Genomic DNA, 15,725 nt, shown 5'->3' on the forward strand with positions numbered 1-15,725 from the left:
CCCAGATGCCTGACGTCCTTCTCCCAGTCCCCCCAACCACACCACCCACTGACTAATCAACCCTCAGGTCTCTGCAGAACCCTCATAGGGCACACTTCCCTACATCTGACTGAAGGGAGCCCCAGCCTGCCCTCACCCTGGTAACTCACAAGCATCCTGGTTTCTTCCTTTGCAAGAATCACTAACCAAAACTATCTCATTTATGTATGTAGTCCACTGCCCATTATAACCAGGAGTGCCAATGTTACATCTCCTTCACCAGTGTAAATGTCAGCATCCACAGAGGTATGCACACACAGATGAATAAATACTAAACTATTTCTTCAGTACCTTGGACAAGGGATTCATTCTCTCAACTTTGTGCCTCCCCAAGAAGGCATGCTGCCCCTCCCTCCTTCTCTGCACTCTCTTGCTCTCCCTGCCCGTGAACCTTGTTTAAGACTCAGTACAAACACTGACCACTTATGGGAAGCCATCCCCGGTGCACCACCCTCCTGGGACTTTGGGGGGCCCAGGCTCTCTGCACACTCCTGGAATTCTATCCTGGAAGCCAACTACATCCTGTGCCCCCCAGGAAGGAGCTTTCTCTCTGATTTGTAAATCACCAGCTCTAACCAAGCAGGGGTCTCCAAGAACTCAACACGCATTGCTAAATGAGTAAATGAAAGCCACTATGTACGAATGAATCTGGTAGATCACCGTATAGAGTTCATAATCCTTAATTTGATACTTATGGGTTCTCCTTGACTTTAACCCTAGTCTACTCAAAATCTGACCATTTTATTTCATAAATATCATGTAGACGGCAGCAGAAAAGAAGTTCTCCTGCATAATTTGATGATGAGCCGTTTTTTACTTCCCCTTGCCATATGGCTGAAAGTTAAGTGACCTTGCAGTATCGCGGGTAAATAATCACAAAAAATACCAAGTTAAAATACTACCCTTGGTCATTCATGGAATGGACCGGACACCTGAGCCTCCCTACTGCTGGAATTGACAAGCTACATTTTTTCCAATACCTAATTACCTTAAACTGTAGCTCCTGGCGTAATTAACATCCATGACACTGACGTCATCTACAGTTCTGAGTTACACTTTAGTTCTCAAAATAACTTCATCTTTTAAGCTTTACAAGCGTATTTGGTGACTTTATTTTTAAATTTCAACGTGTTTCTTCTCAACAGGTACATGCCCCATTGTGAAATGGTGTGCCCTTAGGCCTTCCACGGCCAGTGCTCAGAAGTTCCTCCTTCTGCAGGCATTCCCAGGCAGGGCGGGCATACACGGACACCCCCACCCCTCTTAAACACCGGTGTGAATGGTGTGAATGGGCCAATCGGCTGTGTTTTGCAGGCTGTCCACCTCATACCTTATCCAATGAGTTATTTTCAGGAAATGGTCAGTCACCGCATACCACAGGGGTCATCTCTCAAAACTTAAAATCTGAAATATTTAGAAGACACAAAACACCACATTTCAAGACAATAAGCACCACTCCTCTGGCCGCACCTTTTCTCTGATCTCCAGGGCTCTTTTACACAGCGGCTCGGCCTCTTTGTACTTCCCTCTCTTGCCGTACAGCACTGCAAGGTTATTCAGAGTGGCCGCCACCTACCAACACAAAAGGAACGTCAAGGAGCGGTACAGGACTGACGGACAGGACTTCAGATCTCACACATCCGTCGGTGCCCAGTGTGCACAGTGAAGTGCTCTTCAGCGAAGGAAGAAATAGGACTTCAGTTAAAAGCAAGAGAGCAATTCACTATATACAGATTCTACGAAGTAAAGTGCAGAATACAAAAATTCAACAATCAACATCAGCAACATGATCTTGATTTTTTTTTTTTTTTTTTTAATTTCACTGGAAGCCACAAAGCCAACCCAACCAACGCAAACACAGATCTGTTTGCAAATCTGACCGGATTTTAACAAGAAGGTAACATAAATTCTTCAGAAAAAAAAATTATAGAAGTACATGCAATCTGATTTAAGACAAAAAAAAAAAAAAAAAGTACGTGATCCATTTGAGATGGTGATGATGAACGAGTGTGCACCAGCACATGCTAAATATCAGAGTCCCAAGGACTGAAGTTTATCACTGCTATCAAATAAGTCAAGACACCTACCTGTGCCATCTAGTGAAAAGGCAGCTCTTAAACCTTCCCTGTTGAGTTTAATATTAAAATGAGTTGGGTAAAAAAAAAAAATAGGGAAAATAAAATGTAAAAAGAATGAAAGAACCAGATATACAAACCGCGGGATGATCTTTGCCCAAAGTTTTTTCACGGATGGCCAAGGCATCATTCAGTAGATTTGCGGCATCCTTGTATTTATTCTGGTCTCTAAATTGAAAGACATACAGTAAGTGTTTTGGATATAGCTTACTCCATCTTTTTAAAATGTAATTTTGAAACTACAGAAATAAAAGCTTCAACTATTTAAAAAATAAATCAATAATTAAAACTAATAAAAACACCTCTAGTGTACAAGAAAAAGCTTCCACCAATAAACGTGAACTGGAATCCAGGCCTGATTAGTTTCTGAAGCTTGCCCTCCCCTCTAGATCACCAGGACAATGCCGCCCCCACAAGGCGAGCTGCCCCACACAGAACAAGCGAGCCAGCCCAGAAAGTGGGCACAGCTTCACCTTCTAACAGATAGAACTGATGCCAGCATCTGAGCCCAGGCTCTGCCAGTTACCGGCTACAAGGCTTTGGGACATGAAGAAGCCTCCCACAGTCCCAATCAGCCCATCTAGAAAGGAAGTGTATGACCTAACTCACAGAGTTGCTTTGGAAGGTAATGATATGCTATGTGTATAATGAAAAAGCTAGTTAAAAATAAATATGGGGGGCGCCTGGGTGGCGCAGACGGTTAAACGTCCGACTTCAGCCAGGTCATGATCTCGCGGTCCGTGAGTTCGAGCCCCGCGTCGGGCTCTGGGCTGATGGCTCAGAGCCTGGAGCCTGTTTCAGATTCTGTGTCTCCCTCTCTCTCTGCCCCTCCCCCGTTCATGCTCTGTCTCTCTCTGTCCCAAAAATAAATAAACGTTGAAAAAAAAAAAATTTTTTTAAAAAAATAAATATGGTACATTATAGTGTCTTAATCTGGTATGCAACTTGCCACCATTTGCTTGTAGTAAGAGGAATGAGGATATTTTTTTGACTGTGGTAAGACAGAAACACCATCAGACCAGACCCAGCCTCTGCCCACCTTGGTTTATGTACTGACAATGTGATTACAAAAGTTAGCACACATGTTTCTTAACTGAGTAAGAGCTGCCCAGCAAGGCTTCGCCCTACAGAATCCAGTCTGTCCTACAAAACATGGGAAGGGTTCAGAAGGCCTATGGAACCTCTGAAGCACACTAATTCTGGCCAAGCGTATTTAGATTTTTTCCTCCAATTATCCTACAATTATACTACACATTATGAACTGGCTCAAACTTCTTGTGAAAATCAGCAAGTATGACAGTTTTAAAACCTGCTAGAAACCTATAATTAGTAACAACAACTAAATGAGACAAGGTATACTGAGCACCCTTCTAAACTGTGCCATAACACGTCAGGGACTATAAACCAATTGGCCAAAGTGAAGTCACACGAAGAGCAACCACACTGGTTCTCAGGCGTGGCCCCCAACCAAGGACAAGCAGCCTCAGCTCCAACACATGAGAAACCCAGCCAGCAGTCCTTGAACCAGCACATCAGGAAAGAAAACCAGGAAGAAAACCGAGACTCAGAAAAGTTAAAGGCTCCGGACAACATCTTCAGTCTTGGGGCCATTTAGCAGAGATACAAACGGAGTTGTCCTGACTTTAAATTCAGTGTTCTGGGGGCGCCTGGGTGGCTCAGTCGGTTAAGCGTCCGACTTCGGCTCAGGTCATGATCTCATGGTCCGTGAGTTCGAGCCCCACATGGGGCTCTGTGCTGACAGCTCAAAGCCTGGAGCCTGCTTCAGATTCTGTGTCTCCCCTTCTCTCTGCCCCTCCCACGCTCATGCTCTGTCCCTCTCTTGTTTCTCAATAAGAAATAAACGTTAAAAAAATTTTTTTTAATAAAAAAATAAATTCAGTATTCTGGCTTCTCCTTGAGGACAGGAATTACATATTCCTCTTTAGGGCCTCACAGGAACCAGCCTAAAATCCTACCTATACTTGTGTGTATCAAACATGTTGAATGGGGACAATGAAGAAACACAAACCCTTTATTTGCAACCCACAAAACTGGAAGGGCCACAGCAAACCACTCCTACTGTGTGAGTAGTAACTTCCCCCTCCTCAGGTCCCCACTCACCCGTCTCTGATCTAGTTCAGGTTAGGTGAGCTAAGAGACACGCACAAAGGGCTCCAACATGTCATTCCCTGGGCCATAAAGGCTAATTCCTCAATTCCCTTCAAAGTGTTCGCCAGGGGCTCCTAAGGGAGGAAGCGTGCTGGAGTGACGGGAGAGACAGGGACACAGACACAGGCTGGTCCCCACCTTTAAGGGACACGACTCTGGGAGAAGAGAGAACAAAGCGCAGACAGCCCCGATGCCGAGCACAGTGCACAGGCGCCAGAAGAAAGGCAGCGGTTAAGGGCTCTGGCGACACAACAGGGGCAAAGGGAGAGTGGGATCCGAGACTCAGAAAAGAGAGAGAGCTGACAGACAGGTGGGAAGGCTGTTCTGGAGAAAAGAAACCTGGTACAGAGCCTGCTGGAAAAAATCAAGAGTTGACTTTGGCCAGAGTAAAGGGTGCATGTGGGCTATTCTAGAAAGGCTGACCTAGGTCGTTTTGGGCAGCATCTGTTCCACAGGGTGACAGCCTCGCCATAGAGCTCGCTGAGTATTTTGAATTTAACCCCCTGGCTGTTTGAGGAGAAGTGAACAATAAAGCTGGCGAAGCAGCTTACGGGCAAGTTCATTAAAAACATGGCCTCCGGGAAAGACCAGAGGAGAAAATGAGAACTACTAGCCTGTACACCAAGGCCAGGATGTTCAGCATGGTAGCCACGTCCGGGTGGTCATGGCCCGAAGTCTTCTCCAGGTCCTCCAGGGCCTGCTTGCAGAGCGGCACGGCCACCTCGTAGCGCCCCTGGGAGGCGTACTGGATGACCAGGTTGTGCAGAGTGCGCAGGCGCGCCGGGATCTCGTAGCCGCCCTGCTGCGCCGCGGCTGCTGCACTGCTGTGCTGCTGCTGGACTGCACAGACAGAGTTTCACTTGAGATGTGCCGAGAGGAAATCATCCGGACGACACCACTGAATGACACCTTTCTTCTCTAGCTTTGGTCCAGGGTGGCACTTGGGCCCCACGCTACGGACACCCACGCAGCACTCCCCAGGCAGGCTGCATAACATCAGTAACTTGTCAGGGTGGTGTGATGCCCCCAACAGAGCAGTCAGACTGCCCTCGGCACCAAACTAATTCTGCCTTTCCAACCCCGTAAGAGTCCACACTTCACGTCTGAACCGTCTATGCACGACCCTATCTCGCAGGGGCCGGTCTAACGTACTACTGTGTCCCACCAAGAAACTCTCTGAAGTTCTTTTGGGAAACATAACGCCATCCAAGTGCACAGAGGGCTGCTCCCGTGAGGCAGGCCACCGGCGCGAAGATGCCCACTGATTGTGGAAATGACATCACAATAGGACAAACCACCTTCTGTTTCTAGGCTGCCACTTAACCACTCCCCTTCGCCAACTTACTTCCTTGGCCGGGTTCGTCGTCATCATTTGGGAAAAGGTCATCCAGAGGTTCTTTGGTGGAATCAGTGTCTTTGTCCTCCTATAAAATCAACCCAGGACAACTTTAGTCTTACGAGTGCTATAAATCCTGTACTGGAAATCGTTAGTGTAAATTTCATTTTAACAAAAAATCTTAGAAAAGATCATCTGTTTTTAAAATCAAATATAGCGCATACTTGGAAAACCTAGAAAAGATGGTGGATAATAAATCGGAAGACTAAAAACAACAGAGGACTGTGTTAAGTCACAAAAACATTTTATATTTGTTCTATAAAATGTACTGTCCTCATGGAGACTGCACATGTATAACCTTATAAAGTTATGTTTTAAACACTAGACATTTCTGAGAATAAATATGATTCAACAAAAAATAAACAAAATAAAACACAGGATTATCCACAATTTGGCTTATCCATCAATTTAGCAAAGAGTAACACAAAGCATGCAGGACTAGAACTCAAACATTAAAGGAAGGTGGGCGGGGGGCGAGGGGGGCAAAAGGCTGCCTTAGATTCTTCACTACATTCTGAAGAAATTCAAACAGAGAAGGGGAAACTCTTACTCGAAATACATTTTACTTGGAAACCAAGTATGTAAAAACAGACCAAAACGGCCCATCTCTGAATGCCACAGACCTGGAGGCTAGATCTCTCCTCCCTGCTCTGCCTCCACCACAAGATCCCTAAGAGCAGTTTGATCCCTGCCAGCTTTGAGTCTGTGACTCAAGTGTCCCCACAGATTAGCACAGGGGTCAAAACCAGGGCTACACAATGGACAGAACAGACAACAGCTTGACCAAGTGAGAAATCAGCGTCACCCCGGGGGCAGGTCACATCACTCGCATCTGGACGGGTTAATCTAAGAAGTACACAGAAGTCACCTAGATAAGATTCCTGTCTGGGATGCGTCGTCTAAATACACTCACAGAGAAACATCACACAACCCACACTGCGGAACAATCTATGAAGCAACTGGCCTATACTCTTCAAAGATATCTATGTTATGAAAAGCGAAGAAAGGTGGGGTTTTTTGCTTCTTTTGAAAAGGACCTGTTACGGGGCGTCTGGGCGACTCAGTCGGTTGAGCGTCCAACTCTAGATTTTGGCTCAGGTCAGGATCCCAGAATTCATGGGATTGAGCTCCACGTCAGGCTCCGCACTGACAGCAAGGAGCCTGCTTGGGATTCTCTCTCTCTGCCCCTTCCCCGCTCACGCACCACTCTGTCTCTCTTAAAATAAATAAACATTAAAAAAAAAAAGACCAGTTTCAGATGAATGACGACTAAGTGAACCAGACGCTGCCATGGTGAAACAGTGCTACGAAGGGCTCTGCCAAGACAATCAGGACAAAGTGAAGAGCAGGTGACGACTGTGCCCGTGTTAAACTGCCCGACTTGACCTGGCCCTGGATTCCACAGGAGTCTGTCCTCATGCCAGGGGGATAGGCCCAGCAGCAGGGGAACGTGGCATGAGGTATGCCGCATATTCGAACACAGTTCACAAGAAACAGTCGTTTGTGTAGATGCTGAGAGGCAGAGTTAGCTCACTGTTAGCTCACTTCCCCAAGCCAGATATTTTTCAAAATAAGAAGTTTTCAAAGTCTCTGAAAGCTTCCAAAACTATCCAGTATTCTAGGTGAATCGCTGGCTGGCTTCAGCATCTCCATTTATTCTCATTCCAACAGCAGTGTATAGCAGTGCTTCTCTTACAGCAAAACGTTCAGTTACTCCACAAGGGAGCAATACGGCAAGCCTAATCAAACGGGGTGCTGTGGACTGATGTGCCCCCGCCCCCTCCCAAATCCTCTACTAAAGCCCTAACCTTCAACATGATGGCGCGTGGAGAAGGGGCCTTTCAGAGGCAACGTGGGTTAGATGAAGTCATGAGGATGGGGCCGTCATGACAGGACTGGTGTCCTTCCTCACACGAAGAGGAAAAAGGAAAAGACGCTAGACTGCCCTCTCGCTCTCTTCCTCTACCCACGCACGAAGGGAGGCCATGTGAGGACACAGCCAGGAAAAAGGCCCTCGCCAAGCACCCGACCGCTGACACCCTGATCTCAGAATCAGGAGAAATAGGTCATGCGGCCTATGGTATTCCATCAGAGTGGCCAGAGTGGATGAAGACATGCACCGTGGTGACGGGAGATGTGACATTAGGGGAAACTGAGTAAAGGATATATGGGAATTCTCTTCACTATCTTTTCAACTTTTCTGTGAATCTAAAATTACTACAGGGTGGCTGGGTGGCTCAGTCGGTTAGGCATCTGATTTCAGCTCAGGTCGTGATCTTACAGTTTGTGGGTTCGAGCCCCACGTTGGGCTCTGCACTGACAGCTTGGAGCCTGGCATCTGCTTTGTTTTTCTATCTCTCTTTCCCTCCCTGCTTGTGCACGTGCACACTGTCTCAAACATTTAAAAAATAATTAATAATAAAAAATAATAATGAAATTAGTCCAAAATTTCTTTTAAAGTTGTTAACTGAACAGATAAAAATGGTGGATGGAAAATAATCAAGACTGAGATGAACCACCAAAGAGAATCAACAAAAAAGGAGAAAAGCAAAATCCCTGGTGAACCCTAACATTCCCAGCAGAAGCAGGCAAGAAGGAAGCAGGAGTGAGGGAGCAGGAGACCCAGGTGGTGTCCTGGGAGCAGGGGGAAGAGAGTCTCAAAGAGAAAGTCAAGACCCACAGCACCACAGGCCACAGACTTAGTTACAGATTACAAGGCTAGATGACAAATGACTGCGTGGGACCCACGCTGACCTGAGAGGGCTCCAGCAGTGCGCTGGGTGTGGAAGCCAGACCCCACGGGTTAAAATGTCCAAGAGATCTCCAGCCGGGACAAACCTTGTCAAGTGCCTCTGTGCATCGTGCCTCACATTTACAAGGTATTCTTACGTTTCCGACCACTGTTCTAAAACACACGTGAGGGGCACCCAGGGGGCTCAGCTGGCTGAGTGTCCAACTCTTGATTTCGGCTCAGGTCATGATCTCCTAGTTCCTGAGATCAAGCCCCGCGTCAGGCTCTGCGCCGACAGTCTGGATCCTGCTTGGGATAGATTCACTCATTCATTCATTCTCTCTTTCTCTCTCTGTCTCTGTCCCTCCCTCGCTCACGCGCATGTGCTCTCTCTCTCTTTCAAAAATAAACTTAAAAAAAAAAAAAAAGAACTTGCAAACACATATATGGAAAGCACATGGCAAGGAGAACCTCCATGACTTGCCCAGGGACTAAGTCCCAAAAGTTAGAATCTCTGGTCTTGCTACATGCAACCACTAAAGCGGGGGCGGAAAACACCGACGGCTTTACTAAAAGAACCTACTAACTACAGCAGGGTTAACTGTCAATGCTGCATTCCTTCTGAACCACTTACGGATGGAGAGATGTCATCATCGTATTTTTTTAACTGATTCATGAATTCCAGATGCTTCTTTTCTTCCTCCAGTTGAGCCACAGATTGCTCGCTCTTCTGTAATTTCTGCTGCGTGTTGGCCAATTCATCCCGCAGCCACTGATTCTCCTGGCACAGGCGACGAACCTGTGCCCGCAGCTTCTGTTTCTCCGACTCGACAGCATTCAGGTGATTGGACAAAGCCATCATAACCTGGACAGACAGAAGCGCTGACAGCACTGCAGGGTCCAGCCCACACGTCCCCCTCCCGCCCACGCACACTCTGTGCCTGCTCTCCTCACGCGGGCAGGGATGTGCTGCGACACAGACAAGTACCACTGCTGCTCACTTCCCTTCCCACCCTCGGTCTCACGTACACAGGGGCGCGTGCTCAAAACATCTACAGGAACCCCACGCTGCTCTGCCGCTTGACAGCATCTCAAATAGACTAGCAATGGACACACAGCTAACTCTTCTGACAAAACTGCTACTTTTCTACTTTCTATCTAAGTGGCTCCAACATAATTTCTCAGAGACCCTTTTCCACATCTGAGAGTGTGTGCCCAAGCAGGCATATGTGTACGGGGGTCACTCAGGGAGGGGCTGGTGACAGAGCTAGAGAAGGGCGGGCAGGCAAATCTTTGATGTTCCAAGGTAAGGGAAGAAATCTTTGTAGCTCGCCAGGCTGTCAGAATGTACTTTGCATTCATAAGCTTAAGTCCAGGCTGTAAAATCTGGTGACGGCCCCAGGGCTCTGCCTGTGGTACACTGATTAGTTTCAGGGACAGACCTGCCTGAGGCATTAGCAAGCTCCTAGAAGTATACGCGCAGAGTGAGCTGGGAAAAGTCTGCCCCAGTCCGTTCTGTCTTTAGACCATGCAACTGCCTTTCCCTCTACCATCCTCCTAGTTTCAAACCTGAACTCCAGAAAGTAAGGCTTTTTTCTCCTTTGTTCTTAACCCTAGTACTTGCCAAACTAAAAAGGAAGTCCATATTCATATCACTTTTCAACAGAATTTGCCTTATAACAGATTCACAATAAGCAAACACAGTTAACGTTCCACAATTAGTCTTTCACACAGTGGGAATGAAAAACTCTAGAATGAGGGTATGGATAGTCACTGTGGAATAGAACAGTGTCCTCTTCATGGATGTGGGACTTAGGAACCTAGCAGGCCCCACTTCTTTCTTCATTCACCACACAAGAGGAAAGCCAAGAAAAAGAGAGGCCAAATTTCAGTGTATGTAAATTTACCTGAAATGTGCTGGCAGAGCCAACAGTTATCAGGGGAACAGTTACCACCTAGCTGTTTCTAATTTTTCACCTGTATGTCCAGCATGATAAAAACAAAGGTTTAGTCAAAAAACAAAGGTTTAGGGGCACGTGGGTGGCTCAGTCGGTTGAGCTTCCGACTTCGGCTCAGGTCATGATCTCACGGTCTGTGAGTTCGAGCCCTGCGTCGGGCTCTGTGCTGACAGCTCAGAGCCTGGAGCCTGCTTCAGATTCTGTGTCTCCCTCTCTCTCTGACCCTCCCCCGTTCATGCTCTGTCTCTCTCTGTCTCAAAAATAAAGAAACATTTAAAAACAACAACAACAACAAAGGTTTAGGGCCACCTGGGTGGCTCAGGCCATGATCTCACGGTTTGGGAGTTTGAGGCCCACGTGGAACTCTCTGCTATCAGCACAGAGCTCCCTTGGCGTCCTCTGTCCTCTCTCTGCCCCTCCGCTGCCCTCTCTCTCTCAAAAATAAATAAATTCAAGCACTGAAAAAACAAACAAACCCACAAAGGTTTAGCAATCTTGTCTTAGGGTACTGCAGAGACTATTAGCTGTTGGCAATATCCATTCTCCCTTCTTTCTTAGGCTTAAGAAGGTGGAAATGTAAGTGGGCAGGGCAGCATTCCCCAGTCTCCCTCACAACTAGGTGTGGCCATGAAACAAGGTGTGGCCAAAGAAATGTAAGCAATGCTGTGTACCAGCTGGAGGAAGTAAAGGGAGGAGGCACACCCTTCCTGTCCCTTCCCTATCCTAGAATGTGGTCATGTGGCTGCAGCTGGACTCCAGAAAAGGTTGCAGCTCCGACTCCACAAAAAAAGCTGTGTGCAGCACAATGCAGAGGCCTGGGCATCCCTGAGGACTGTGCAGCTACACAACCTGTCTGGGGCGGCCTACCTTGGTATTTCTCTTATACATGTCTGTGATGTTTAAGCCACTGTTTTCATTTATGACATATGCAGCCAAAATCAAATCCTAAATGACAAACAGGGTTACCTCTATTTTACTGCCTCTGCTTGTTAAAACTTAGACGTACCCAAATCAATCATTTATATTACATACAAGCTGATCTCTGTTATTCTGTAAGTATCTTCCCTCTAGTTTAATTAAACTACATATTTCAGATGAAGTCTCCATTTCTCCAGACTGTCAAGTGCATGTTCCTGTCTGAGGCGACCTCACGTATACCTGTGCCTCACTCAGGCCAAGCTCCAGCATTTCCAGTGACTTCCGGATCATGTTTGATTTCTCCTCCACCAGATTACTTTCATCATCTTTCTTCAAACACTTCAGTGTTTCCAGTAAACTTTGTAAAATGGAATTATGCTCGTTCTTCAGAGCTTCCAGCCCCTGAATCACTTGCTTTGTCTTAGAAATAATCTCATCCTGTGTAAGCTTCTCCAACTTGTCTTCCTTTATATACACCATTGTGGACATGTTGTCATACATTCTAGAATGGAAAAAGGAAAACAAATTAGGTATCTCATTACAGGTTTGATTTATGTTACATCTTTAATAAAAGACATTGTGTGAAGAGTCTTAAATTAACATTTTTTTAGGTGAATAATAAACATGTATTTGTGACTTGTTGAAATACTGTACTGTTTGTTTTCCCTTTGCAGACCAATTTAATTATTTTTCTGGCTTAGGTCTGGATTCTTTTTAATGGAACAAATGACAGCAACTGAAATTAATGCCAAAGATTAAAAGCAGCAAAACCACCAAATGGCATTTCCAAAGCACAAAGCCTCAGTGAACAAAAGTTCTCTGAATGTTTGCAAGCTTTTTTCCCCCTTAATGAAATGCAGAAAGGACAGTAAATTCTTGGTAACATATTTACCAGACAAAGCCTTGAGAAGTGGTCACAGTTGGAAGAAGGAAGAAAACCAGCAAAGGAACATGGGAACAATCAGAGTAGCAGGAGAAGGACTAGGTCCGTCTGAAACACGGTGAGAGAGTGACATGAGCAGGATCATCAGCACTGTAAAGACTCAAGGAGAACGGGGGCCCCGCGGGCCTCTGGGATCGGAATAGCCGAGAGGCCAACAAGATTTCATGAAATCATACAGTGTCTGGAACGGGATCTAAAATACTACAATGAGAAAGAAAAATGAAAGGGGCATAAAACAGCATCAGCAAAATCATGGTGACTGTGGACACTAAGCAACTGTCCCCACTTTACCAAATGTCTAGGTTTGTGGATGTTTTTAAATCCCATAACTCAGTTTTAGGGAGGGAGGGAGGGAGGGAGGGAGAGAGGAAGAGGAAGAGGAAGAGGAAGAGGAAGAAAAGAGAAAAAGAGAAAGAGAAAGAGAAAGAGAAAGAGAAAGAGAAAGAGAAAGAGAAAGAGAAAGAGAAAAAGGAGAGGGACAGGGTGCCTGGGTGGTTCAGTCTGCTGAGCGTCTGTCATGATCTCACAGCTTGTGGGTTCAAGCCCTGCATCAGGCTCTGACAGCTCAGAGCCTGGAGCTGCTTCAGATTTTATGTCTCTCTCTTTCTGCCCCTCCCCCACTTGTGCTTTCTCTCTCTCTAAAAATAAATAAACAAAAAAAAATATTAAAAACAAAAAAAGAAAAGAAAAGGAAAAGAAAAGAAGAGAAGAGAAAAGAGAAAAGAGAAAAGAGAAAAGAGAAAAGAAAAGAAAAGAAAAGAAAAGAAAAGAAAAGAAAAGAAAAGAAAAGAAAAGAAAAAAGCCACAGTGAATATTAAAGAAGGTTGTTCAGGGGGCACCTGGGTGGTTCAGTTGGTTAAGCATCGGACACTTGATTTCAGCTCAGGTCCTGATCTCAGTTTGTGAGTTTGAGCCCCACATTGGGCTCTGCACTAACAGCGCAGAGCCTGCTTGGGATTCTCTCTCCCTCTCTCTGACCCTCCCTCCCTCATTCTCCCTCTTTTAAATAAAAAAGATTTTTATGGGGCACCCGGGTGGCTCAGTCGGTTAAGCCTCTGACTTCGGCTCAGGTCATGATCTCACTGTCCTTGAGTTCGAGCCCTGCATCAGACTCTGACAGCTCAGAGCCGGGAGCCTGCTTTGGATTCTGTGTCTCCCTCTCTCTCTGACCCTCCCCTGGTCACGCTCTATCTCAAAAGTAAATAAACATTAAAAAAATTTTTTTTAATTTTTTTTAAATCTTAAAAAAATTAAAAAAACATTTAAAAAAGAAAGATTGTTAACGGACAGGGATTGAAGTCAGATTACACATCAAAGTAATTTCCTCCAGAGCACTTAGCACCACCTGAAATCTTGTTTGTTTCCACATACTGCCTTCCAGCCTTGAATGCAAGCTCTACTTAAAAGGCAAGGGGGGTGGGGGGGCACCTGGGTGGCTCAGTTGGTTGAGCATCTGACTTTTTTTTTATGTTTATTTTTTGAGGGGGGGGGAGGAGGCAGAGAGAGAGGAACAGAGGATAGGAAGCAGACTCTGAGCTGTCAGCACAGAGCCCAACACAGGGCTCAAACTCACAAACTGTGAGATCATGACCTGAGCTGAAGTCAGACACTTAACTGACTGAGCCACCCAGGTGCTCCGAGCATCTGGCTCTTGATTTCAGCTCAGGTCGTGATCTCACAGTTCGTGGGATGGAGCCCTGCGTCGGGCTCTGTGCTGACCATATGGAGCCTGCTTGGGATTCTCTCTCTCCCTCTCTCTCTGCCCCTCCCCCATGCACTCTCTCCTGCTCTCTCCCTCAAAACAAATATATAAGCTCTTAAAACACACAAAAAAATAAAAAGCAAGGGACTCAGAGCACCTGGGTGGCTCCATCAGTTAGAAGTCCAACTTGAGCTCAGGTCATGATCTCATGGCTCATGAGTTCAAGCCCCACACTGAGCTCGCTGCTGTCGGCTCAGAGCCTGCTTCAGATCGGTTGTCTCCCTCTTTCTGCCCCTACTCCACTGGCACTCTGTCTCTTTCTCTCAAAAATAAATAAAAACATTAAAAAAAAAAAAAAAGGCCAGGGACCTTATCTCATGCCCCACTAAATCACAGACCCTAGGGCAGCTCCTGAGCCCTGGCAGACCACCTGGTGAACGCAGGTACTGATAGTGGTGCGTGAAGGGAAGCAGTGTCAAAGCACCAAATACAGGCCACTCATTCCAGGATTTGGGAGTAAAGGCTCCAAGCAGTTAATGAAAGGGCCATGTTAACAACTGTACACACTGTTTTACAGTGGAAAATTGCTATTTTTGCATAACTGCAAAAAGTCAATTCCTTGGGAATGCAAGCTGGTGCAGCCACTCTGGAAAACAGTATGGAGGTTCCTCACAACACTAAAAATAGAACTACCTTACGACCCAGCAATTGCACTACTAGGCATTTATCCACGGGATGCAGGTGTGCTGTTTCGAAGGGACACACGCACCCCCATGTTTATAGCAGCACTATCAACAGTAGCCAAAGTATGGAAAGAGCTCAAATGTCCATCAACGGATGAATGGATAAAGAAGATGTGGTGTGTGTGTGTGTGTACACACACACACACACACACACACACACACACACACAATGGAGTATTACTCAGCAATCAAAAAGAATGAAATCTTGCCATTTGCAACTACGTGGATGGAACTGGAGGGTATTATGCTAAGTGAAATGAGTCAGTCAGAGAAAGACAAAAAGTCACAGAAAGACATATGAGGACTTTAAGAGACAAGACAGACGAACATAAGGGAAGGGAAACAAAAATAATATAAAAACAGGGAGGGGGACAAAACAGAAGAGACTCATAAATATGGAGAACAAACTGAGGGTTATGGGAGGGGTTGTGGGGGGGGGGTGGGCTAAGTGGGGGAGGGGCACTAAGGAACGTACTCCTGAAATCAGCGTTGCACTATATGCTAGTATGGATGTAAATTTTTAAAAATTAAAAATTAAATTAAAAAAAAACGAGTAACCCTTTTAACTGACCAGCTGAAAATAAAGAGAGCCAATTTCTCTTGAAATTCAGAGGCTATCTCTGTAGGACTATTCAGAGAAATCCACCTCTGTACCACAAAGAACTCAGAAAACAACAAAAGAACAGAGGTAACTCCTCTACCTGACAGTCTGTATTACCATTACATCTGTCATATATCTACCTTATGGCTCTCCAACCCCACCGCAAATCCAGGAGAGCAGGCCGCCTCGGTCCCAGTCTGTCACACAGTAAATGCTAACTACATATTTGCTGAACAATTAACAAAACATTTCAGGAGCAGCTTCCAACGCTCACATCTCAACGGCACTACGTCAAAGTGTCAGCCTGATCGCCATGCACAGCGAGGAGGATGGTGAAGAGGTGGATGTCCAGAGCAGGTGTCTCTAGAGAAAAGAGGAAAATCAAGCTGA

The 15,725-nt window shown here is 45.9% G+C and overlaps 1 protein-coding gene across 16 annotated transcripts in view; it reads right to left on the reverse strand.

The window, feature by feature from the left end:
- The window catches only part of KLC1 (kinesin light chain 1), a 68,235-nt gene that overhangs the window by 26,727 nt on the left and 25,783 nt on the right, over positions 1 to 15,725 (reverse strand). For 15 of the 16 annotated variants that reach the window (XM_047079992.1, XM_047079994.1, XM_047079995.1 and 12 more), the window contains 6 exons: positions 11,587 to 11,848; positions 9,105 to 9,335; positions 5,689 to 5,767; positions 4,958 to 5,183; positions 2,255 to 2,342; positions 1,510 to 1,611 (listed from right to left, as the gene is read on the reverse strand). In XM_047079992.1, the coding sequence (XP_046935948.1) occupies positions 1,510 to 1,611; positions 2,255 to 2,342; positions 4,958 to 5,183; positions 5,689 to 5,767; positions 9,105 to 9,335; positions 11,587 to 11,847 (987 nt within the window). In that variant the 5' untranslated portion in view covers position 11,848. Of the gene's footprint in view, positions 1 to 1,509; positions 1,612 to 2,254; positions 2,343 to 4,957; positions 5,184 to 5,688; positions 5,768 to 9,104; positions 9,336 to 11,586; positions 11,849 to 15,475; positions 15,576 to 15,725 lie in introns of those variants that run through there. The other variant, XM_047079993.1, reaches the window with a different exon arrangement.

This window comes from Lynx rufus, unplaced genomic scaffold (genome assembly GCF_022079265.1).
Source record: "Lynx rufus isolate CCGP_SWC_20201006 ecotype Redwood Valley unplaced genomic scaffold, mLynRuf1.p SCAF_17, whole genome shotgun sequence".
NCBI classification, from domain to species: domain Eukaryota; kingdom Metazoa; phylum Chordata; class Mammalia; order Carnivora; family Felidae; genus Lynx; species Lynx rufus.